The sequence below is a fragment of the Pleurodeles waltl genome, chromosome 3_1, assembly GCF_031143425.1.
Source record: "Pleurodeles waltl isolate 20211129_DDA chromosome 3_1, aPleWal1.hap1.20221129, whole genome shotgun sequence".
In the NCBI taxonomy this organism is placed as follows: domain Eukaryota; kingdom Metazoa; phylum Chordata; class Amphibia; order Caudata; family Salamandridae; genus Pleurodeles; species Pleurodeles waltl.
In genome coordinates this window covers 1721121094-1721146682 of record NC_090440.1, presented here as the reverse complement: position 1 = coordinate 1721146682, position 25589 = coordinate 1721121094, and the positions used below count along the sequence as shown (strand labels likewise).

General features: G+C 46.0%; 1 protein-coding gene across 1 annotated transcript in view; it reads right to left on the bottom strand.

Moving 5' to 3' along the window:
• The window catches only part of ATIC (5-aminoimidazole-4-carboxamide ribonucleotide formyltransferase/IMP cyclohydrolase), a 181012-nt gene that overhangs the window by 140921 nt on the left and 14502 nt on the right, over positions 1 to 25589 (bottom strand). The window contains exons 5-6 of the mRNA XM_069225634.1: positions 20994 to 21082; positions 14124 to 14275 (exon numbers count right to left, since the gene is read on the bottom strand). Coding sequence (XP_069081735.1) covers positions 14124 to 14275; positions 20994 to 21082 — 241 coding nt within the window. The remainder of the gene's footprint in view (positions 1 to 14123; positions 14276 to 20993; positions 21083 to 25589) is intronic.

Here is a 25589-nt window from a genome sequence, read left to right as displayed (position 1 = left end):
GAGTAACCTCCTGCTAATAAAGCAACAGGCTGGTCAAGGCCATCATCATTTGTTTGGGACAAAACTGCCCCTATCCCATGTTCAGAGGCATCAGTCTGCACAATGAACTGCTTAGAATAATCTGGAGCTTTGAGAACTGGTGCTGAGCACATTGCCTGTTTCAGGGTGTCAAAGGCCTGTTGGCATTCCACAGTCCAGTTTACTTTCTTGGGCATTTTCTTGGAGGTGAGTTCAGTGAGGGCTGTCACAATGGATCCATATCCCTTCACAAACCTCCTGTAATACCCAGTCAAGCCAAGGAATGCCCTGACTTGAGTCTGGGTTTTTGGAGCTACCCAGTCCAGAATAGTCTGGATCTTGGGTTGGGTTGGAGTGGCTGAACTTGGCCTCCACCTACAAGGTGGCCCAAGTAAACCACAGTTCCCTGCCCTATCTGGCATTTGGATGCCTTGATAGAGAGGCCTGCAGATTGCAGAGCCTTCAAAACCTTCCTCAGGTGGACCAGGTGATCCTGCCAGGTGGAGCTAAAGACAGCAATATCATCAAGATAAGCTGTGCTAAAGGACTCCAAGCCAGCAAGGACTTGATTCACCAACCTTTGGAAGGTGGCAGGGGCATTCTTTAAACCAAAGGGCATAACAGTAAACTGATAATGCCCATCAGGTGTGGAGAATGCTGTCTTTTCTTTTGCTCCAGGTGCCATTTTTATTTGCCAGTACCCTGCTGTCAAGTCAAAGGTACTTAGAAATTTGGCAGCACCTAATTTATCAATGAGCTCATCAGCTCTTGGAATGGGATGGGCATCTGTCTTGGTGACAGAATTGAGCCCTCTGTAGTCCACACAAAACCTCATCTCTTTCTTTCCATCTTTGGTGTGAGGTTTGGGGACTAAGACCACTGGGCTAGCCCAGGGGCTGTCAGAGCGCTCAATTACTCCCAATTCCAGCATCTTGTGGACTTCCACCTTGATGCTTTCCTTAACATGGTCAGACTGTCTAAAGATTTTGTTCTTGACAGGCATGCTGTCTCCTGTGTCCACATCATGGGTACACAGGTGTGTCTGACCAGGGGTTAGGGAGAAGAGTTCAGGAAACTGTTGTAGGACTCTCCTACAATCAGCTTGCTGTTGGCCAGAGAGGGTGTCTGAGTAGATCACTCCATCTACTGTCCCATCTTTTGGGTCTGATGACAGAAGATCAGGGAGAGGTTCACTCTCTGCCTCCTGATCCTCATCTGTTACCATCAACAGATTGACATCAGCCCTGTCGTGGAAGAGCTTAAGGCGGTTTACATGGATCACCCTCTTGGGGCTCCTGCTTGTGCCCAGGTCCACCAAGTAGGTGACCTGACTCTTCCTCTCTAGTACTGGGTAAGGGCCACTCCATTTGTCCTGGAGTGCCCTGGGAGCCACAGGCTCCAGAACCCAGACTTTCTGCCCTGGTTGGAACTCAACCAGTGCAGCCTTTTGGTCATACCAAAACTTCTGGAGCTGTTGGCTGGCCTCAAGGTTTTTGGTTGCCTTTTCCATGTACTCTGCCATTCTAGAGCGAAGGCCAAGTACATAGTCCACTATGTCCTGTTTAGGCTCATGGAGAGGTCTCTCCCAGCCTTCTTTAACAAGGGCAAGTGGTCCCCTTACAGGATGACCAAACAGAAGTTCAAAGGGTGAGAATCCTACTCCCTTCTGTGGTACCTCTCTGTAAGCGAAAAGCAGACATGGCAAGAGGACATCCCATCTCCTTTTGAGCTTTTCTGGGAGCCCCATGATCATGCCTTTTAATGTCTTGTTGAATCTCTCAACCAAGCCATTAGTTTGTGGATGGTATGGTGTAGTGAATTTATAAGTCACTCCACACTCATTCCACATGTGCTTTAGGTATGCTGACATGAAGTTGGTACCTCTGTCAGACACCACCTCCTTAGGGAAACCCACTCTGGTAAAGATACCAATGAGGGCCTTGGCTACTGCAGGGGCAGTAGTCGACCTAAGGGGAATAGCTTCAGGATACCTGGTAGCATGATCCACTACTACCAGGATATACATATTTCCTGAGGCTGTGGGAGGTTCCAGTGGACCAACTATGTCCACACCCACTCTTTCAAAGGGAACCCCCACCACTGGAAGTGGAATGAGGGGGGCCTTTGGATGCCCACATGTCTTACCACTGGCTTGACAGGTGGGGCAGGAGAGGCAAAACTCCTTAACCATGTTGGACATATTGGGCCAGTAGAAGTGGTTGACTAACCTCTCCCACGTCTTGGTTTGTCCCAAATGTCCAGCAAGGGGAATGTCATGGGCCAATGTTAGGATGAACTTCCTGAACAGCTGAGGCACTACCACTCTCCTAGTGGCACCAGGTTTGGGGTCTCTGGCCTCAGTGTACAGGAGTCCATCCTCCCAATAGACCCTATGCGTTCCATTTTTCTTGCCTTTGGACTCTTCAGCAGCTTGCTGCCTAAGGCCTTCAAGAGGGGGACAGGTTTCTTGTCCCTTACACAGCTCCTCCCTTGAGGGTCCCCCTGGGCCTAAGAGCTCAACCTGATAAGGTTCAAGCTCCAAAGGCCCAGTTCCCTCAGAGGGCAGAACTTCTTCCTGAGAAGAGAGGTTCCCTTTCTTTTGCTGTGTTGTAGTTGGTTTCCCAACTGACTTTCCTGTTCTCTTGGTAGGCTGGGCCATTCTTCCAGACTCCAGCTCTACTTGTTCACCCTGTGCCTTGCACTGTGCTCTTGTTTTCACACACACCAGTTCAGGGATACCCAGCATTGCTGCATGGGTTTTTAGTTCTACCTCAGCCCATGCTGAGGACTCCAGGTCATTTCCAAGCAGACAGTCCACTGGGATATTTGAGGAGACCACCACCTGTTTCAGGCCATTGACCCCTCCCCATTCTAAAGTAACCATTGCCATGGGATGTACTTTTCTCTGATTGTCAGCGTTGGTGACTGTGTAAGTTTTTCCAGTCAGGTATTGGCCAGGGGAAACCAGTTTCTCTGTCACCATGGTGACACTGGCACCTGTATCCCTCAGGCCCTCTATTCTAGTCCCATTAATTAAGAGTTGCTGTCTGTATTTTTGCATGTTAGGCGGCCAGACAGCTAGTGTGGCTAAATCCACCCCACCCTCAGAAACTAGAGTAGCTTCAGTGTGGACCCTGATTTGCTCTGGGCACACTGTTGATCCCACTTGGAGACTAGCCATACCAGTGTTACCTGGATGGGAGTTTGGAGTGGAACCTTTCTTGGGACAGGCCTTGTCTCCAGTTTGGTGTCCATGCTGTTTACAGCTATGACACCAGGCCTTTTTGGGATCAAAGTTTTTACCCTTGTACCCATTGTTTTGTGAAGAGGCTCTGGGCCCACCCTCCTGTGCAGGTTTTTGGGGGCCTGTAGAAGACTCTTTACTATTTTTAGTTTTGGTTGTCTCATCACCCTTCCCCTGGGGAGTCTTTGTGACCCCTTTCTTTTGGTCACCCCCTGTTGAAGTCTTGGACACCCTTGTCTTGACCCAATGGTCCGCCTTCTTTCCCAATTCTTGGGGAGAAATTGGTCCTAGGTCTACCAGATGCTGATGCAGTTTATCATTGAAACAATTACTTAACAGGTGTTCTTTCACAAATAAATTGTACAGCCCATCATAATTACTTACACCACTGCCTTGAATCCAACCATCTAGTGTTTTCACTGAGTAGTCTACAAAGTCAACCCAGGTCTGGCTCGAGGATTTTTGAGCCCCCCTGAATCTAATCCTATACTCCTCAGTGGAGAATCCAAAGCCCTCAATCAGGGTACCCTTCATGAGGTCATAAGATTCTGCATCTTGTCCAGAGAGTGTGAGGAGTCTATCCCTACACTTTCCTGTGAACATTTCCCAAAGGAGAGCACCCCAGTGAGATCTGTTCACTTTTCTGGTTACACAAGCCCTCTCAAAAGCTGTGAACCATTTGGTGATGTCATCACCATCTTCATATTTAGTTACAATCCCTTTAGGGATTTTCAACATGTCAGGAGATTCTCTGACCCTATTTATGTTGCTGCCACCATTGATGGGTCCTAGGCCCATCTCTTGTCTTTCCCTCTCTATGGCTAGGATCTGTCTTTCCAAAGCCAATCTTTTGGCCATCCTGGCTAACTGGATGTCCTCTTCACTGGGGTTATCCTCAGTGATTTCAGAGGTGTTGGTCTCTCCTGTGAGGGAACCAGCATCTCTGACTATTATTTTTGGAGTCAGGGTTTGAGGGACCCTGTTCTCCCTAGATAGGACTGGTAGGGGGGAATTGTCCTCCAAGTCACTATCCTCTTCCTCTGAGTTGCCACCCTCAGAGGGGTTGGCCTTTTCAAACTCTGCCAAAAGCTCCTGGAGCTGTATTTTGGTAGGTTTGGGGCCCACTGTTATTTTCTTTATTTTACAGAGTGACCTTAGCTCCCTCATCTTAAGATGGAGGTAAGGTGTGGTGTCGAGTTCCACCACAGTCACATCTGTGCTAGACATTTTGCTTCTAAAAGTTGGAATACTTTTTAAGAATCTACAACTGGTTCTAGAATCTAATTCAAACTTTTACAAACTTTTAAACTCTAAAAGAAATGCTAAACAGGATTTAACACAAGGCCCTAGCAGGTCTTTTAAGAATTTAGAAAACTTTTCAAATTGCAAAAATCAATTTCTAATGACAATTTTGGAATTTGTCGTGTGATCAGGTATTGGCTGAGTAGTCCAGCAAATGCAAAGTCTTGTACCCCACCGCTGATCCACCAATGTAGGAAGTTGGCTCTGTATGTGCTATTTCAAAGTAAGGAATAGCATGCACAGAGTCCAAGGGTTCCCCTTAGAGGTAAAATAGTGGTAAAAATAGATAATACTAATGCTCTATTTTGTGGTAGTGTGGTCGAGCAGTAGGCTTATCCAAGGAGTAGTGTTAAGCATTTGTTGTACATACACATAGACAATAAATGAGGTACACACACTCAGAGACAAATCCAGCCAATAGGTTTTGTTATAGAAAAATATCTTTTCTTAGTTTATTTTAAGAACCACAGGTTCAAATTCTACATGTAATATCTCATTCGAAAGGTATTGCAGGTAAGTACTTTAGGAACTTCAAATCATAAAAATTGCTTGTATACTTTACAAGTTATTGACAAATAGCTGTTTTAAAAGTGGACACTTAGTGCAATTTTCACAGTTCCTGGGGGAGGTAAGTTTTTGTTAGTTTTACCAGGTAAGTAAGACACTTACAGGGTTCAGTTCTTGGTCCAAGGTAGCCCACCGTTGGGGGTTCAGAGCAACCCCAAAGTCACCACACCAGCAGCTCAGGGCCGGTCAGGTGCAGAGTTCAAAGTGGTGCCCAAAACACATAGGCTAGAATGGAGAGAAGGGGGTGCCCCGGTTCCGGTCTGCTTGCAGGTAAGTACCCGCGTCTTCGGAGGGCAGACCAGGGGGGTTTTGTAGGGCACCGGGGGGGACACAAGTCCACACAGAAATTTCACCCTCAGCAGCGCGGGGGCGGCCGGGTGCAGTGTAGGAACAGGCGTCGGGTTCGCAATGTTAGTCTATGAGAGATCTCGGGATCTCTTCAGCGCTGCAGGCAGGCAAGGGGGGGGTTCCTCGGGGAAACCTCCACTTGGGCAAGGGAGAGGGACTCCTGGGGGTCACTTCTCCAGTGAAAGTCCGGTCCTTCAGGTCCTGGGGGCTGCGGGTGCAGGGTCTCTCCCAGGCGTCGGGACTTTTGGATTCAAAGAGTCGCGGTCAGGGGAAGCCTCGGGATTCCCTCTGCAGGCGGCGCTGTGGGGGCTCAGGGGGGACAGGTTTTGGTACTCACAGTATCAGAGTAGTCCTGGGGTCCCTCCTGAGGTGTTGGATCTCCACCAGCCGAGTCGGGGTCGCCGGGTGCAGTGTTGCAAGTCTCACGCTTCTTGCGGGGAGCTTGCAGGGTTCTTTCAAAGCTGCTGGAAACAAAGTTGCAGCCTTTCTTGGAGCAGGTCCGCTGTCCTCGGGAGTTTCTTGTCTTTTCGAAGTAGGGGCAGTCCTCAGAGGATGTCGAGGTCGCTGGTCCCTTTGGAAGGCGTCGCTGGAGCAGGATCTTTGGAAGGCAGGAGACAGGCCGGTGAGTTTCTGGAGCAAAGGCAGTTGTCGTCTTCTGGTCTTCCGCTGCAGGGGTTTTCAGCTGGGCAGTCCTTCTTCTTGTAGTTGCAGGAATCTAATTTTCTAGGGTTCAGGGTAGCCCTTAAATACTAAATTTAAGGGTGTGTTTAGGTCTGGGGGGTTAGTAGCCAATGGCTACTAGCCCTGAGGGTGGGTACACCCTCTTTGTGCCTCCTCCCAAGGGGAGGGGGTCACAATCCTAACCCTATTGGGGGAATCCTCCATCTGCAAGATGGAGGATTTCTAAAAGTTAGAGTCACCTCAGCTCAGGACACCTTAGGGGCTGTCCTGACTGGCCAGTGACTCCTCCTTGTTATTCTCATTATCTTCTCCGGCCTTGCCGCCAAAAGTGGGGCCTGGCCGGAGGGGGCGGGCAACTCCACTAGCTGGAGTGTCCTGCTGGGTTGGCACAAAGGAGGTGAGCCTTTGAGGCTCACCGCCAGGTGTGACAATTCCTGCCTGGGAGAGGTGTTAGCATCTCCACCCAGTGCAGGCTTTGTTACTGGCCTCAGAGTGACAAAGGCACTCTCCCCATGGGGCCAGCAACATGTCTCGGTTTGTGGCAGGCTGCTAAAACTAGTCAGCCTACACAGATAGTCGGTTAAGTTTCAGGGGGCACCTCTAAGGTGCCCTCTGTGGTGTATTTTACAATAAAATGTACACTGGCATCAGTGTGCATTTATTGTGCTGAGAAGTTTGATACCAAACTTCCCAGTTTTCAGTGTAGCCATTATGGTGCTGTGGAGTTCGTGTTTGACAGACTCCCAGACCATATACTCTTATGGCTACCCTGCACTTACAATGTCTAAGGTTTTGTTTAGACACTGTAGGGGTACCATGCTCATGCACTGGTACCCTCACCTATGGTATAGTGCACCCTGCCTTAGGGCTGTAAGGCCTGCTAGAGGGGTGTCTTACCTATACTGCATAGGCAGCGAGAGGCTGGCATGGCACCCTGAGGGGAGTGCCATGTCGACTTACTCGTTTTGTCCTCACTAGCACACACAAGCTGGCAAGCAGTGTGTCTGTGCTGAGTGAGAGGTCTCCAGGGTGGCATAAGACATGCTGCAGCCCTTAGAGACCTTCCTTGGCATCAGGGCCCTTGGTACTAGAAGTACCAGTTACAAGGGACTTATCTGGATGCCAGGGTCTGCCAATTGTGGATACAAAAGTACAGGTTAGGGAAAGAACACTGGTGCTGGGGCCTGGTTAGCAGGCCTCAGCACACTTTCAATTGTAAACATAGCATCAGCAAAGGCAAAAAGTCAGGGGGCAACCATGCCAAGGAGGCATTTCCTTACACCGGGGCACCCCCTTCTCCATTGAAGCCTATGCGTTTTGGGCACCACTTTGAACTCTGCACCTGACCGGCCCTGAGCTGCTGGTGTGGTAACTTTGGGGTTGCTCTGAACCCCAAACGGTGGGCTACCTTGGACCCAAACTTGAACCCCGTAGGTGGTTTACTTACCTACAGAAACTAACAAATACTTACCTCCCCCAGGAACTGTTGAAGTGTCTAGTTTTAAAATAGCTATATGTGCTTTATTTGAAAAGTATATATGCTATCGTGATTATTCAACGTTCCTAAAGTACTTACCTGCAATACCTTTCATTTGAAGTATTACATGTAAAATTTGAACCTGTGGTTCTTAAAATAAACTAAGAAAATATATTTTTCTATACAAAAACTTATTGGCCTGGAATTGTCTCGGAGTGTGTGTTCCTCATTTATTGCCTGTGTGTGTACAACAAATGCTTAACACTACTCCTTTGATAAGCCTACTGCTCGACCACACTACCACAAAAATAGAGCATTAGTATTATCTCTTTTTGCCACTATCTTACCTCTAAGGGGAACCCTTGGACTTTGTGCATACTATTCCTTACTTTGAAATAGTGCATACAGAGCCAACTTCCTACAGCAACTTATTTACAATGTTGTCCGAAAAAAACGAGAAATTCAGGAGGGCCTGCTCCTTAAGCAATCAAAATCCCTTTCAGCCTCTGCCCTGGTCGTCTTGCTTGGACCTTTCCAGTTACAGCTCAGTGAATTTAACCCAATAAAATTAGAATGTGATAAACTCCTTATGAACCGCCAACAACCTGGGCTCACCTCTTGATCTTACATTTAGTATTTGCACTCTTGGAAAAAAATAAAAGGAACAAACATGCCCTTTTATCTTTTGTGCCATCCTTTTTTTGTAACAATTCTTTTTATTAGTAAGTTGTAGCAAACATTAATCCAAATCATAACGATAATAGCAATTGATAGTTCGTACAAGGATCGATGGATCATAGGGCCAGATGTAGCAATTTCCGATCTGGAAAATGCGAGTTGGTGCGACTCTCAATTTCCAATTCGCAAAATCGGATGCAGTACGGTGTCTCAGACACCGACTGCGAGTCGCTATGGGGGTCGCAAAGACCCACCTCATTAATATTTATGAGGTGGGTCGCATTTTGCGAGCCCATAGCGAGTCCGTGCACTCACAGGGATGGTGGCCTGCTGAAGTCAGCAGACCTCCATGTCTGTGACTGCTTTTTAAATAAAGCAGTTTTTTATTTTTATTTTGCAGCCCATTTTCCTTAAAGGAAAACAAGTTGCAAAATAAAAATAAAAAATATAACGAAACCTTTTGGTTTTTCAGAGCAGGCAGTGGCCCATTGACCACTGCCTGCTCTGAAAAACCCTTATTGGCAACATTCATTAATTGCATTCGCAGTCACAAAGCAATGTAGCATAGCGATGCGAGTCGCAAATAGGAAGGGAACACCGCTTCCTATTTGCGAGTCACATTCACAATTTGCGAGTCGGTACCAACTCACAAATTGTGAATGTGCATCGCAAAAGGCATTTTGCAGGACGCAAACTGCGATTTTCGCAGTTTGCAGCATGCAAAATGCTTTCTACATCCGGCCCTTAGTCATGAATAAGCAGCATGTTGAAATAAACAGGAGACTAGTAAGTCGATGAAATCAAGAATAAGAAGTTAGAACATCTTTCTACTTATAGTACAGGAGTAAAAAGGGCTTTTAGGACACAATGGGAGGAGTAACAGAGAATAAAATATGAAAAGGATACAAAACAAAGATCATGACAGCAACCCATCGCAGTAATATCAACAGTGCAAGCAATTGCATGGACATTTCCAAAGCACAGTTTGACAATAGAAATGGGAAAAACAGTTTGTTATGTGCAAGTTAAATCATGAATAATTGATAGTCTTTAGTTTTAGATACATCACCAGTGCCCAAATAAATGTCCTCTGACCATAACCACAAGAAATTATCATCAATTGCTTTAAAAGATGGCAGATTATAGGGTATAACAACAGTATCACTGTAACCAGACAGGTCACATTAGTCTTGCCCTAACTGTGGAGAAAGGGGCACCATATCTGGTATAATACTTCGAGTTGGTTTATTTTGTAAACAACCTGGAGCGTTCCAGTGGCGAATAATACCCTGGCTGTTACCGGAGATATCGCCAACTATCTATGTGTTGGAGGATCTAAGTTTGAGGCACTGGTTTTATTGTGAAATAATGCAAAGTCTGGTGAAGCCATGATCAATAGGAAGTCTATTTTGGTTTATTCCAGACATACTGCCTCCAGTGTGCTTAGCATAGTGCAGTGCCAAAATGCAGGCAATGTCAGTGTTACACACTGCATCTCCAGCACGAGCTTTTAGGTAATAAACCAGGAGTGTATACTTTGAAGTAACCAGTACCAATGGTGCAATATTTTGAAGTATAAAAACTTGAGTCTAGACTTACAGACCATTGGTCACCATTTCATTTTAATCTCGACTAGGTTTAGGTATATTGTAATCGACCAATAACCTGTAAAGACCAGCTACTACTCCTCATGTGACAAACTGTCTTCAAATACCAGTTAATGGTTGAAGTTGGGAGTTGTATGGGTGTTAGGCCCAGTCTGTTTTGGATGCTCCTCCATATCGGCCTATTTTACCATGAATTGTTTCCCCATCGTGTCTGAATTGACAATGTACGAGTAGAACTATAATTTGTATGCCCTTCATCTCCTTTCCACGATTGTAATTAGCTGTATTTTGATGTTCACCCACAAAAGGACAGACCTATGTAAAAATGGGACTAACATACAGTACTCTGCAGCATTACTGCCGTATTTCCAGCATAAAGATTAAAACTGGATTCTCATATGCAGGGTAATAGATATTGATTGAAAATGCAGTGCTTGCTATGGTAAAGAAATGACTTGGGTGTTGCAATGATTCTAATGTCAATCTGGGGCTGGTGGTCTCATTAGCATGATTTGTGGTACCCTGTGGATCCTACATGAGCTTTATGTCCTTCCCCTGGTCAGCCCTCACGTCCTTAGTTGTTGCTCCCTGCACACTATGCTTACTTTCAGCCTTAGGGTATGGGCCATAGAGCAATGGTCCTCAGGGATACAGGCCTTCCCGCTTTTCTTACAATCTATCCTCCTCAGTCGCCACAGTCACAGCAGTGCAAGGAGTAGATAGTCAACGGGCGCTCTTAGTAGCGTGGTCATTCCACCTCATTTTGAAAGCCGCCCGAGAGCTGTTCAGGTATATTCAAGTCAGTCAATGTTCCCTTCCATGGCACGCAGGCTTTTAGGCCTGCGTGCTGCCCTCTCTGGTTTTCATGTTTTGCTGTTTCTCCTGCCAAAGCCACCTGTAGCGGTGGAGCCCTACATTCAAATCAAGACTAGACTTTGGAAAATCCACCTGCCTAGGTTGAACAGAAAAAAAAAAAAACTGTAGGAAAATAGGTGGTGGTGGGGGGGCTTTAGCAGCAACCACAATTCTTGTCACGGTGAAACACAAGCAACCCCCAACTTAACCCGTGCTTAACCCTCTGGTAGCTCGGCACAAAGAAGTCAGACAGCTTAGAGGAAATGTGTAAAGTATTTATGCAGCACTTCAAACAGTAAAAGTGAAAACAAATCCCATACCCAGCTGTGGGAGGGGGTGATGAGCAAGTAAAATGTAATACATTGACACCCAAACAACAATAATCCAATTAGTAGAAACAGAGATATGAAATTTTACAGATTTAGGTAAAAATTGTGTTTAAAAGCACAAAGCTCCAACTGTGGTTATCTGAGCATGCCAGACCGGGACAAAGGCACAAGTTCAGGCCGATCACAATTGAGTGCAGGCAGGATACTGAACCAAGTTAGACTCGCTGAACAAAGAACCTTAAATCCTGGTTGTGGAATGTTGCGATATCCCATATCAAGGATGAGTCGTGCTGCAGTGAGAGCAAGGTCTTGCACTGAGGAAGCGTCAGCAGCCGGGGCCAAGTCAGTTGGCGTCTCCGTCTGCTCGGCAGGGCTTTCAGGTCAGCAGTCCTTTCTTCAGGTTGCAGGAATCAGATTTCCTGGGTCGTCCCTAAATACTAAAGTTTGGGGTGTGTTTAGGTCTGGGGGGCAGTAGCCAATGGCTACTGTCCTGGAGGGTGTCAACACCCTCTTTGTGCCTCCTTCCTGAGGGGAGGGGGGCACTTTCCTATTCCTATTGGGGGAAATCCTCCAATCTCAAGATGGAGGATTTCTAAAGGCAGGAGTCCCCTTAGCTTAGGGCACCTTAGGGGCTGTCCTGACTGGTGAGTGGCTCCTCCTTGTTTTCCTCATTATCTCCTCCAGCTTTGCCGCCAAAAGTGGGGGCAGTGACATGAAGGGCGGGCATCTCCACTAGCTGAAATGCCCTAGGGTGCTGTAACAAAAGGCATGAGCCTTTGAGGCTCACCGCCAGGTGTTACACTTCCTGCCGGGAGAGGTGAGAAGCACCTCCACCCAGTACAGGCTTTGGTCCCGGCCACAGAGTGACAAAGGCACTCACCCCATGTGGCCAGAAACTCGTCTGGTTGTGGCAGGCTGGCAGAAACTGGTCATCCTGGCACTAGGAATTGGACTGGTATTCAGGGGGGCATCTCTAAGATGCCCTCTGGGTGTATTTTACTATAAATCCCACGCTAGCATCAGTGTGCATTTATTGTGCTGAGAAGTTTGATAACAAACTTCAGATTTCAGTGTGAAACTGTGGAGTTTGTAATTGACAGACTCCCAGACCATATACGCTCTATGGCTACCCTGCACTTAGTGTCCAAGGTTTTGCTTAGACACTGTAGGGGCATAGTGCTCATGCACTTATGCCCTCACCTGTGGTATAGTGCACCCTGCCTTAGGGCTGTAAGGCCTGCTAGAGGGGTGACTTACCTATGCATGCCACAGGCAGGGAGAGATGGACATGGAACCCTGAGGGGAGTGCCATGTCGACTTAGTCATTTTCTCCCCACCAGCCCACACAAACTGTGACGCAGTGTGCATGTGCTGAGTGAGGGGTCCCCCAGGGTGGCATAAGACACGCTGCAGCCCTTAGAGACCTTCTCTGGCAACAGGGCCCTTGGTACCAGGGGTACCATTTACAAAGGACTTCTCTGGGTGCCAGGGCTGTGCCAATTGCGAGAACAAAGGTACAGTTTAGGGAAAGAACACTGGTGATGGGGCTTGGTTAGCAGAGTCCCAGCACACTTTCAATCATAACTAGCATCAACAAAAGGCAAAAAGTCAGGGGGTAACCATGCGAAGGAAGGCATTTCCTTACACAAATTATCAGCATATCAAGGAAGGAGGCCTATGCAGCCTTTGTTATGCAACCCCAGCTTCCCCAGTTATTAGAGATGCCACCCGCCTGTCCGGGCTCATTTGGTACCAGGACAAGTGGGAAAATCATCAAGTCAGAAGGCGTGCACCCTATCGGACTAGTTAGATCCTTAAGGACAACTGCCTGATGTGATCACAAAACTTAGAATTCCATTATATTGGTTTTTGGTGCAATCAGACTCACTGGGTCAGGGTTATGCTCACTCCGCACAGAATGTAGACACAGAGGGTGTAGACACCCTAAAGGTAAGCAGCCTACTGGGCAAGCAATTCCATAGCCATTGCAAACAGCAGAGGAGAGAGATGGCACCCTGCCCGACAAGAGAGGTTTTGTCTATAGGCGTTGCAATATATCCATCTGTACAATGACCTGAAACACATACTCCCAGTCAAGCGAATCGAACACCTTCTCCAAGTCAAGAACCAGGCAGGCTGCGAATGGGTAGCATTCTTGCACCTGGTCCTGTACATGAAAATGACATTGTAGGAAGTAGTGCACCCTGCGACAAACTTATTCTGGTCCGCATGGATAAGTTCTGGAAGAATTTATGCATGTCTGTTTGACAGGATCTTACCCAGCATTTCCTAATCAGTTCCCAATATGGCAATAGGCCGATGGGCAGACACACAGGTAGGGTCCTGTTTTGGCTTGGAGGAAATTGACGAGTTGTGATTTCCAAAGAAGGTGGTAGCTCGCCAACATTAGGGCCTTGTCGACATGGCAGTTAATCTAGATGCCAGAGTGTCAAATGTGCTGCAAAAGTGTACTGGAAGGCAGTCAAATCCTGGGGTCTTATTTCTAGCAATATATTTAACCGCCTGCTTTACATTCGACGTAATCACGGCAACCAAGGCGTCCCATTGGGACGTGGGAATATGCGGTAGGGAGAGCTGTGACAAGAAGACTCATCACCTCTGTTGAACAAGTGACTGTTCTGTAAATTTCAGAGTAGTATCTATAGAACTCCAGGAGAATGTCCAGTTTTGTGAACAGAGTCATGCCTGAGGGTGAAACAAGTTCCAGGATGGGGGTCTCCCTCTGCTCCTGGTAGATAGCCAGGCAAGGAGGCGACCAGATTTGTCATCCTCTACTGCAAAGTAGGCCTCAGCTGGCATTCAACCACAAGTGCAAAAAAGGAATAGCAATCACAAGCTTTAGGGGGGGGGGGGGGGGGGGGGGGAAGAGGCTCTAACAAAAGTGCAGCTGAACATCATGTACAACATTATTTGTCTGCACAGATAAGCTTACTCTGCTTATCAAATTGTGGTATTTGTAGAGAATAGGATCAACTGAAGCAATCTGAATGCTTTACCTTTAATGCTAGTTGGTGCCTCCTTTCCAAGGTGGTGTTGTTCAGTTCAGATCTCTCCATCTCATCCGCAACGGAGTCATAGTCCAATGGATCACAAACCACAGTGACACGGGCATGGTTTTTAGCAGCTGCCCGCAAGAGAGTTACGCCACCTTTAGAAGAGAAGCAATTATGAGTACATGGGTCACTATTTAAAAGCTAGAGGTAGCTTTCCAGATAAACTGCTAGGTTTAAGGCACTGCTTAGTGTTATTTAAGGTAACTCTCATACGTTAGAATGGTTCCTTTGTTTAATAATGGACAAACTCATTTTTCATTATATAATTGCCAATGAGGAAAAAAATGATGTTGGGCCTGCTGCAGATGGTAATGTAAAATAAAAAAATAAAAAAAAATAATTCGCAGCAGATGTGGGACTTCTGCTGGTTGTCATATTAGAGCAGGTTGTTGTAGTATAGCAGTAATCAGGCTAATCACAATGCCACCAATGGTAAACTTGCCACCTGCATGGGAAATTGTAGGTCTATATTAACATGAGTTGTAAATTAGTTTCATGCCTATCGAATGTTTTTGACATTCATAGTACCATTGCCTGATGCAACAAAATGCCTTAACAGTTCAGACAGAATGGAGCGACATTAATCTGGGAAGATTAGAATTGCCCCTTCCAACAGATATTCACCCTGAAAATTAATTTCTAAACCGAATTGCTGTCTCCTGTTTCTGATCAGACTTAACACTGGTAGACTACTTAAAGTGGCATGGTTTTACTGAGCTGGGAGGGTGCTGAATAAAAGAGGAGCCCCAACCTCAGCAGGAGAGGTCAGGCTGATTAGCATGGGCTTCCACCGTATCCTTTTACATCATTTTATGTTCTAATGTGAAAATGCAAATTCATTATTCCGCACACTGTGGAAATTCCAGTCACTTCTTGTGAAGACATCTGTACCCCAGTGGTAGGCAGGAGAGCACAGATGTTGTTCACAAGGGCCATATCAGCACGACCGATCAAAACGTATGCCTCTATGAAAAAAAAGGATCTGTGCTGGAAGAGACTGGGCATACGGGATGCACCAGTTCTACAACAGTGGTACCTGGGCATGGTAGGCCAGCCATGGGACTCTAAAGCTGCAGCTGGACCAATAATGAGTACCTTGGCATTAGGTCAAGTAGACATGATTAGATCGCTATAATCCAACAAGAGAAAGGCCATAGCTAGCACACAATGGCAGTACTGGGAAGTTGGGACAAATCTGCACTTATTGAAAGAATAAGCGGAGTCAGTGGTATTTTTCACAGCTACTCACCAGAAAAGGATGTATAGTTTCTTACCTGTAGGTGTAGTTTTGCAGCTTGAGAGTTTTCTAGATTTGCAAGCCGTGCATTATTCTGGCATTTAGTAGCTGGGTCCGGAGTTCTCCACTTTTTGTAGACCTATTTCTATTTTTTTGTTTTGTTGTTCTGAGTCGACAGACATTTAGTGCCTCCTGTGACGTCACACTCCTTCCTTAGGAAGCTCCCACACTGTCATCTTCAGATTTTTTTTTTTCCCCCTTTGGCTTCTCTAAAACCATCTTCTTGCTGCAAAGCTACACCTACAGGTAAGAAACTATACGTATTGCAGCATCAATCTTTTCTGGATTCACATACTATACAAAGATTTTGTAGCAGTTTTAGTTTTGCGAAGGTTGGGTTGAAGAGGAGCTTTGCAAATAGATGTTGTAAGACCTTTTGGAGAAGAGTATCCTTCCCTCTTATTAATAGTAGATCTTGTTGTCTTGGTAATCCTTGATTGTTTCCTTGTGCTATTTCTATTCGTTCAGAGGAACAGGTTTGCCCCACCCACTGTGGGGCAGTTAGTATGAGCATCACCTTGCTTCTCTTGAATTTGCTGATCACTCTAACAATAGTATCAGAGGGAAAAGCGTAAGTAAACGTCCCTGACAAGTTTATCAATAGTGCATTCCCCAGGGATTGGTGGTATGGCTGTCTGAAGGCAAAGCTTTGGCATTTTGCGTTCACTGGTGTTGCAAATAGATCTATTGTTAAAGTTACCCACTTCCAAAAGATCTTTGAGCAGACAAGCATGCTCACATGAATGGGAACTAAATCAGTTCTTATTCATGTGAGCATGCTTGTCTGCTCAATCTGTCAGTTTCTGTGTTTTCCTTCTCTGGGAGAAGGATTTCTGTTGACATCATCCTTTGTATGGCCCGTTTTCAGAGTTGTTGGGCTGGTCTGGGTAACACAAAGACTTGTGTTCCTCCTTGCTTGCCGATGTAAGACATTGTAGTAGTGTTGTCTGTTGGTATCAATATTGATTTTTCCTAAGAGCTCCTTCTGAAAGGCTTTTAAGGCTAAGAACACTGTTTACAGTTCCAAGATATTGGTGTGCTGTACCGCTTCTTGTTCCTTCTTGCTGCCTCTTTTAGCGAGCCCATGTGAGCTCCAAAACCCATATGTGAGGCATCTGTTGTGATTGGCACTGCTGGAGTTGTGCAAAGTTCCTCCCTTGAGTTATATGTGATCCGTTCCACCATGCCATCTCCTCTTGTGCCTTTAGCATCAACTACTAGAACCTCCCAATTCGTTGTTACCATCGTGTTTGTACCCATTCCTGAGTCACTTGCATATGGGATCGGTTGGATGCATGATGCCAGCATTCCCTGCATTTTCCCCCACACTGTCCTCACCGTCGGAGCTTGCGCCTTCTGGTATTAGACGGTTTAAAGCAGTAACAACTATATTCTCTTTTTGCTGGTGTACACCTCCCCTTGGATTAAGTTGATTTTTGCTCCAAGTTACATTTTTTTTCCTGCTATGGAAGAAGAGATTACTTCTCTGTTTATATAGAATCCAAGTGTAAATAAAGTTTGACTTGAACACATTCCTTACACTTGTTCTGATTTTGCTCTTACAAGCCAGTCGTCAAGGTAAGGATAGGCATGTTTTCTCAGGCGTGCTTCTACCCCCAAGCACTTTGTAAATCCTCTCAGAGTAGATGTTATCCTTCATGTCAGCACTGTGAATTGGTAGCAACTTTCATTTAACACAAACCAGAGGTATTTTCTGTGTTTGGCATTCATTGGGATGTGCAAGTATGTGCCCTTGAATTTTATAGTTGGCATGTAATCCCCGTTTGTAAATCGAAGAATGACCTCTTGCAAAGTTGCCATCTTGAAATTTTGTGTCCATATAAAATGGTTTATAAATTTGAGGTCTAGTACTGGGCGTATAGATCCATCCACCTTTTGTAATAAGAAATATGTGGAAATTCCCTTGTTTATTCCTGCCTTTAGCACTGCCTGTATTGTTTTTTTCTTCAGAAATTCCTCTACCTCATTGAGATTTGTTTCTTCTTTTGAGGAAGCCTTCTTTTTTGGGCCTCTTGTAGGAGGCATCTTGCCTAATTCTATGCAGTATCCAGTATCCACATTGAATTACAATCAGGATTCATTGGTTTTGTTGGTATCTTCCTCCATGCCTGAAGGAAGCTTTTTATTCTGTCTTCCACTGGTGTGGAGTAAGAGATTGTGGACTCTTAACAAGTCACTTGTTGGTGGGGATTCACCTCCCCTATGGGGGATGTCCCTGGCCTCGTGTTCCTTCACAAAAGGGCTGTAGTTCTTGCAGCTGGTACTGCAAGCTCTGCTGAGCTTAAGGTGTTTGGTTACCTCTTTGAAACCTCTGTTGAGATGTTCCAGATTGGAAACTGCATTGTCCTGTGGGCCTTCACAATGGTACTGTTCACCTTCACATACCCCTTCAAAACTAATGCTCCCAACAGTTTTTCAGTTTAGTTGTCCTTTTTAAGCTGGTTGAAGGGGTCAACAATGGCGCTCCTGAACTGTTCACCGATAGAGGGTATGCAGTATGGTTGTCTGAACCTCCAGCTTGAAACCTGAAATTCGCAACCATGAATGGCGGCGTAGGGTCCCACCGGCTGTTGGCGTCTGCAGTGTCCAATGCAGATTTAAGATACAAGTTAGCGATGTTCTTCCCTTCCTCTGAAAAGGTGCAGCTCTCTTCCTGTACTCTTATGGCATCACTTCCGCCGTTTCTTCCTGATGCTGGTTGGCATGATGATTTAGGAGGCCATTTGAATTTGCATTGCACCTCTGCATTCCAATTTTCACCCCAGAAGGTCCATCCTCTTGCTCTACTTGTCTGGAGATGGACTTGATGTAGATGGGATGTTGGCCTTCTGTGCTGTTGAGCGAAATGATCACCAAATCGTCTGTATGCTTCCCTTAATGTATGCAGTGTCATTGGACACTTGGAGGCATCAGCAAGAATTTATTCCTTGCTTGTGCTGGTAAGTCTTTACCGCAAGAAACAAGCCCAAGGTCTTTCCTCTTCCAGCTGCACCTAATACTTTTCCGCAGCCTTCTTAATAACCCGATTACACATGCCAATGTCATCTGGATGAGACAGCCTAGAGGGACAGTCATCTACCCTCTCTTCCAGGGAATCTGTCAGGGTCTTGCCACTGGGACTCTGAACTCGGATTCCTTTGAGCCTTGGAACATTCCTCCTATTTTTTTCCTCCTCCTTTGCGGAAAAGTTTTTCCGTCTCCTGTGGCTCTGGAGTTAAAAGGTGGCTTGATGACTTCAACCTTTCTCCCTGGTCCGTTTGCACCAAAGTTTGTGTTATTCAAAGTCCCTTAAGGAATTCGATTAACTCTTTCCCAGAAGAAGGGTTGCTATTTTGGCCTTGAGATGCCTCCATTTCCTCAATCGTTGTCACATGTTCTTAGTTATAGAGCAGCAGCATCCCTTTTTCTTTTCAACATCGAAGAGGCCTGCGAGGATGCTTCGGTTGTTTTTCTAGAGCCCTCTCCCTTTTCAACGGGAAAGCGTCTTTCCCCCATTCATTCTTTTACAACTTTTTTCTTGTTGGGGGGGGGGGGGGGGGGGGGGCAGAAGAGTCTTCCTCTTGCGATGCCCCTTTTGAGGCATCCAAGGGGTTCTGTCTCTGTTGGGGCAGGGAGTGTTTCAACGCAGAGGCTCCATTCGACACCCTTGAGTCAGGTTTTTGGGATTAGGGCAATTTCTTTGGGACAATGACTTACCTCAGACTTCTTTATCTCTTGCCAGCCTAGGCTTCGATGTAGATGATTCTCTTGTCGGCGCCTGATATCTCCCCCTCAGCACCTTGGCGTCATTTTCCTCCTCATCACTCAACAGACCCAGGTCTCTAGGGGATGGAGTAATCTGCTGTCCCTGCATGGTATGATGTGCTTGCCACTGCCTCTCTCTCGCCCTCAGGGTCTTCGACGTGAGCACGGTTGCAGTCATCCCTTCTGTGGTCTACGGGTAAGACAGATTGCAAACCAGGTGATGGTCACTATGCACAGACTTGTGGTGACAATTTGTGCAGAACTGGAACAAGTCTTCTCCATTAGGCCACACAGGGCACCCAGTCAGGGCATTCTTGAAAAACCGTCAAGGTAATTTATACCTTCTCTTTCGGCACCTTGTGGTCAGTTCTTCTCTGAATTTGATGAATTTTTCGGCGAACTTCTCACAAACGTCTCTTTGCTAGTGTTTTAAAGCCTTTAGCTACACATCCAGACCAAACAGCGGAAAACAAGAATCCGAAGGTGGCGACCTCAGGTGGGAGCTTCCAGAGGAAGGAGTACAATGTCACAGGATACACCAGATTGGTTGAGGTGTCTTTCGACGCAGAGCAATAAAACATAAGAGGTAGGACTACAAAAGTGGATAATGCCAAACCCAACCCGTAACTGGTGGAATAATGCACAGCATGTGAATCCAGAAAAGAATTGTGCTGCAAAAGCCTGTATTTTTTGTTTCATGGCTCAGCCAACTCCAAGATTCACACAGGATAGAGAGACAAAAGGTTTGTCAGTTTCCAATAGCTGGCATGACACCTCCATTTCTCTCAGAATTACAAAACGGCGCTGTTGGAAGGGTCACTATCACAGAAAGAAGTTTCCTAAAAATACAACAACCACTTTCTGGCACAACTAGGGTACAGTCTGGAATGTCTAGAACACATTTCCACTCAGGAAGAAGACAGCTGCCCCTGTGACAAAAAGGTAGAAAAGACCACAAAACATTACAAACTGGGAAATAATAGAACTCAAACAAGCACGGAAGTGTAGAAAACACCAGGCGGCAGAGAGGGAATATACAAAGGAACTAAAGACAGCTGGTCTGCTACAGTGGAACTTCTCGCGTGCAACCTAACTGTGCATGTGACATTTGAAATGTATTCATCTGGGCCAACGTGGGCATTCTTGGTATATCACAGAACAGTAGCCGAGGAGAGGTAAAGTTGAGATACAAGGTCTGGGAGGCTCTTTCAACTGAAATAGTAAATCAATAACATAAACAAGCATAATAAGGGGTTTGCATGTGAAAAGGAGTGTTCTAAAGCAGTGATTCCCAACCTTTTGACTTCTGTGGACCCCCATTTTATCAATACTGGAGCCGGGGGACCCCCACTGAATCATTATTGGAACACGGGGACCCCCAAGGAGTCATTACTGATAGCTGGGACCTAATATTACATTTTTTAAGCAGCCGCGGACCCCCAGGGGTCCCCGGCCCACAGGTTGGGAACCACTGTTCTAAAGTAAGCCTGGTTTCAGGGCAGTGAAGGATGCCTCCGTACCAAATATTTTTTTTTTATATTTTCCAATAACTGAAATGTGTTACTTACTGGGGTACATTTCTAGTGGTAACAATCCGGCGGGCACCAGGCACCATATTACTCCACACTCTTAAATTATTCCTACCCTCTGGCACTGTAGGGGACTGAAACCTGCAAATTTATCAGACACTGGTGCGCAAGTAACAACTTATCAAGCTACAGATATGCAAGCACATCAAACTTTAAAATTACCAATGTCAATTTGTTCAACCGCCTCTGCCACAGTCACCTCTGGCGAAGCCACAGTCTTCACAAAGGGGTAAAGGTTACAAACCACGACCCTATAAAAGAAAAAAACTTTTGATTGGCTACTTAGACATCAATGACAAGTAGGCATTCTCTGTCTAATATCAACTCAGTATTTAGAGCAAAAAGCATGAAGTGAATAAGATCACAGCTATGCAGAAATTATTCACGTCAACATACCAACGTTGCGTTTCCACATAGCAGAATAAAATAAGCATGACAAAGCTAGCTAGTCTGGCTTGTGTGGTCAGTGAAATCCAGACCCACTGGCTTTGACAATGCTCTGAGCAGGCATTGGTGCGAGAAAGCTTTTATGCCTATTAGGGCACCCAACCAACACAGACTGGCACAATTAAAAGAAGGGCAATAGTTTCAATGTGAGGAAAAATCTAGAAGTAATTCTTTCATCCAAAGTACTAGTTACAGTTCTACAGGTTCTCATTCCAGGCTCTAACCTCTTCTTATAAATGCAATTGAGCTGACCGGAATTAAAGCAAAGGATACAAAGTATTAGACTTAACAGTCTCAATGAACAATAAGCAGCATTCTATTTAGATGGCTAGCTGTGGAAGGTCACTGGTTCTTACCATTGTTCACTGCTGGCAGAAGCGGGTGCTTGGTGGGGTAAAATACATTACTGAGCCATAGCAGACGTGCACGGTGCCAGATTGCAAATAAAAACAAAAGGAGTCTATTAACTCAAAACCTGCAGTAACTATGTGACTTGAGATGGTTTGTAATAGCAGGGGATAAAGAGTATCCCAGGAAGAGGAGACTGGTATAATGTAGTACAATACAAAGTTATTATAAGCCAGTCAAGTAATACTAAAATAAACACATGGGATCCATACAAAAGAAACTGCATTTTGCCATTATGGCTCCAAAGTTCTCGGCATGCAAATAGGACACCTCTAGATTTGCATGGTGTCATTTACATGGCCCATGTGAACTTAATGGCAAGTAGGTGAAAATATAAGCTGTTCTATGCAGAAGTCTTTTGTTCCATAAATTGAGTACCTGAAATTCCACGTTCAATATAAAAGTACCACAATTTGTAGGGGGAAAGGATTAAATTAACTTTGCACCACTGCGATGGGATAATCTGCAATCTCTGAAGTCATTGTAGTTTAGGCCCCAACCTACGTTAAAAAAAAAAATTAAAAAAAAAAAAAAAACACCCACTGCTATGTTCTTGTCCCAGACAGTTAAGCTCATTCATGGCCCCAGGGCAGGCAGCCTTGAGAACCCGCAGTTCCCATCTAGAACTATTCTGCAATTTTTTTTTTGACATTAATGCACTACTTTGACAACTAAACAAACAGCAATACGAAATAGAACAAAACTTTAAGTAGGCATTCACTGGATCGTGTGAAACCGTTACAGGAAAAAACATTTTGTTAACAGCACTGTAGGAAGCTACCTCTTTATATGATATATCAAAACTAGAAATATTGAAACGAGTACAGAGGTTCACTTACTAGTGGGCTGGGGCTTGACCTAGCAATCCCAAGGTGCTCTTTGAGAGGGTACTCTGGTCGAGCAGCCTTAGGCTTATTGGAGAGGAGTAGACATCTGCAATTACAGTGTCAAATGAGACACGACAAAGAGCACCACACCAACTTACAGAAATAACAAATTATCTTTATAGAGGTTTTAGCAACTGAATCAATAAGATAGGTAGGTTTTGCAAGACATTCTTTACAGTTTTGAAAAAAGGCGACAGTTTTGAAATTTCTGGGAGCTGCAATGTTATCCTACAGAGGAAAAACAAAGACGGCAAAACAGGTTCAGTACAGTTTGTTAAGAGTTTAGTCTCCTGGACTTAAGATAAGTACTGGGCAAGGGTCAGGACCACACCAAAAGGTCAACTGGATGGCACTGGGAGGAACCAACTAGAGGGTCCAATGTTGCAAAGTCGAGGGACGAGGGGACACCTTCAGTCCCCTTCTCCACAGGCCAGGGGTGACAGGTGCAAAATGTGCCCGAGGCTGTGTTTTCTCCACCGAATCACTCGCGGATGAGGGGACATGCGAGCAGAGGATGCAGGTGACGTCAGGGAGTCCACAATGGGAAAGTCTCAGGTGGACTTAGTAACCATGCTGGCACCCTTGGCCCACTTAAACTAGAGCTGTGTGGCACAGGTACAGTGGTACTTTCTGGTGTCGGGTCTTGGCAGTCTGGAGCCCTCACAGTCTTGGGGTGGCTGCAAGATGCTCTGCTGCTCCACTGGAGTCCCTAGGTCTTTGTTGAAGGCAGCCAGGACTCCGAGGTTATTGGAAGCACAACAGCTTGCAGGACGAGTCTACTTTGGCACAAATTGGCAAGAACAGCAGACAGGCCGACAGGGCTTTGGCCAAGGCAGATGATTCATCCTCTGGCTTTGCTTTTGCAGCTCTTGGGTGTCCTTCATAGGTTAGCCGGAATCTGCTTTCCTGGTGCCTTGACCTCCCCTAAATACTGAATTTAGGGTCATTTCAGGGAGAATAGGGTGGTAACCAATCAGCTACTTAATCCAGGGGTCACTACAAACCCTATATGACCACATCCTTTGGGAAGTGGGCATAACCCTGTCCCAGAGTTCCTAAATCTGCGAATACAAAGATAGATTTCTAAATCTAGTGTCCACATCGGGCAGCTCACCTTAGGGTGAGGACTGGCCTGAGAGATGGACACACCTCTCTGCATACTACATTTCTCACCAGTCCTGGGGGGGGGGGGGGGGGGGAGGGGGGAGTTTGGCCTCTCTCCTTTGAGTGGAGCTAGATCTGCATGCCAAGGGCGATAGGCATCTTTGAAGCCCCTTGTAGGAAGCTGGCCTGGTGTGTGTGGTGGACACCTATGGTGTTTGCAACTTATACCAGGCAACCCCTATTCCTCAATTAAGACAGTGTCAGAAACCAGGGATCTCTAGTGGTAGCTGTGGTGAGCAGCCAAGACTTATTTGGAGGAGTGTAAAGCACTTGCAATACCACAGCAACTTATACTTGAAAGGAACCACACAGTGTTACAAAATAAGGGTACTTTATTATAGTAGCACTGAACTAGATTACTTATAGGCAGTCCCCCAACTGGAGCGAAGTAAATATATATATATATATATATATATATATATATATATATACACATACATACATATACACACACACACACACACACACACACACACACACACACACACACACACACATATATACACACACATACAAACACAAAATAACTATACAAAATTAGCATGGAAAAAGAACAAGCATTGGCAAGAACTAGAAAATAGCTAGGGCCCTATAGGGGGCAAAACCATATGCTAAATAGTGGAATGCGAAGTTAGATTCCCTCACTCAAGGATGTGGAATAGTTTGAAGGGAGCTGGGAGGACTCAGGACCCCGAGAGGTGAGTACCTAGGTGACCCCCAGCAACCAGGAGAGCAGAGGTAAGTTATCTGGTCTTCCCAAAGACTAGCAAGGAGACTTGGAAAAGGAAGATTGCAGGACCAGTCCAGTGGAACCCAACGGTGGATTCCGTAAGAAGAGGACCTGCAAGAGAAAGGGACAGAGACCAGTCCACGCTGGAGTGTCCAGGAGCCACTACCCACCCTTCTGTAGAGGAAGATCCTGGCAACGAGACAAGATGATCAGCTGTGGACCCCAGAAGCTACAGGGCGGTCAGCGGTCACACTAATTACTAGGAATTGCATATATAAACAAGCGTTGGCAAAATATGTGAAAAATAGTTAGGGCCCTATTGGGGGTGGGGGGGATTTGTGCTAAACCATATACTAAAATAAAGAAATGTGAAATTAAGCCCCCCACCCAAGGATTATGGAGTAGTTAGAGGGGAGCTGGACCCTAATGGGTGAGTACTTAAGTGACCCCCACCGACCAGTAGAGCAGAGGTAAGTATCTGGTCTTCCCAAAGACTAACAAGAGCACTCAGAAAAAGGAACTATGCAGAGAAGTCCTTTGAGGCGTGCAGATGATGTCCCACGTCGGTCGCTGGGTTGCAGTCAGTGGTCAGGAGGACCACCAACAAGCCTTGGCAAATACAAATTGGAGCAAAAGAATAGTTGCGGGGCTGAAGAGGACCGGCAAGGTCTAGAGAACTCAACCATTGGAGGGGAGTCCGGGCGGACCCTCAGCAGTCTGAAGAGTCAACAGAAGCATTCGCAGCCCCACTGGCAGGAGGCACAGTAAGTTGCAGCAAGGCACGCCTGGAGAGGAGTCCCACGTTGCTGGACCAGCTGAGGAGAGGCTGTTCTTGCAAGGATGAAGTGCTGAAGGCCGGGGCTACTTAGAGCAAGAGTCAACACACCTTGGCTGCTCCAAGTATCACGGTGCACAGGGATACTGGCAGAATCAAGTGGCCACCACCCCTGGGGTAGTGATGGACAAGGGAGTGATCACTCCCCTTTCCTTTGTCCAGTTTTGTGCCAGAGCAAGGACCTTGGCTCCCTGGACCGGTGCAAACCGGTTTATGGAAGGAGGGCTTCAAATGTGCCCTTCAAAGCAAACCAGTGGCTTCGGCAGGCTACCCGCCCCCAGCCTTGT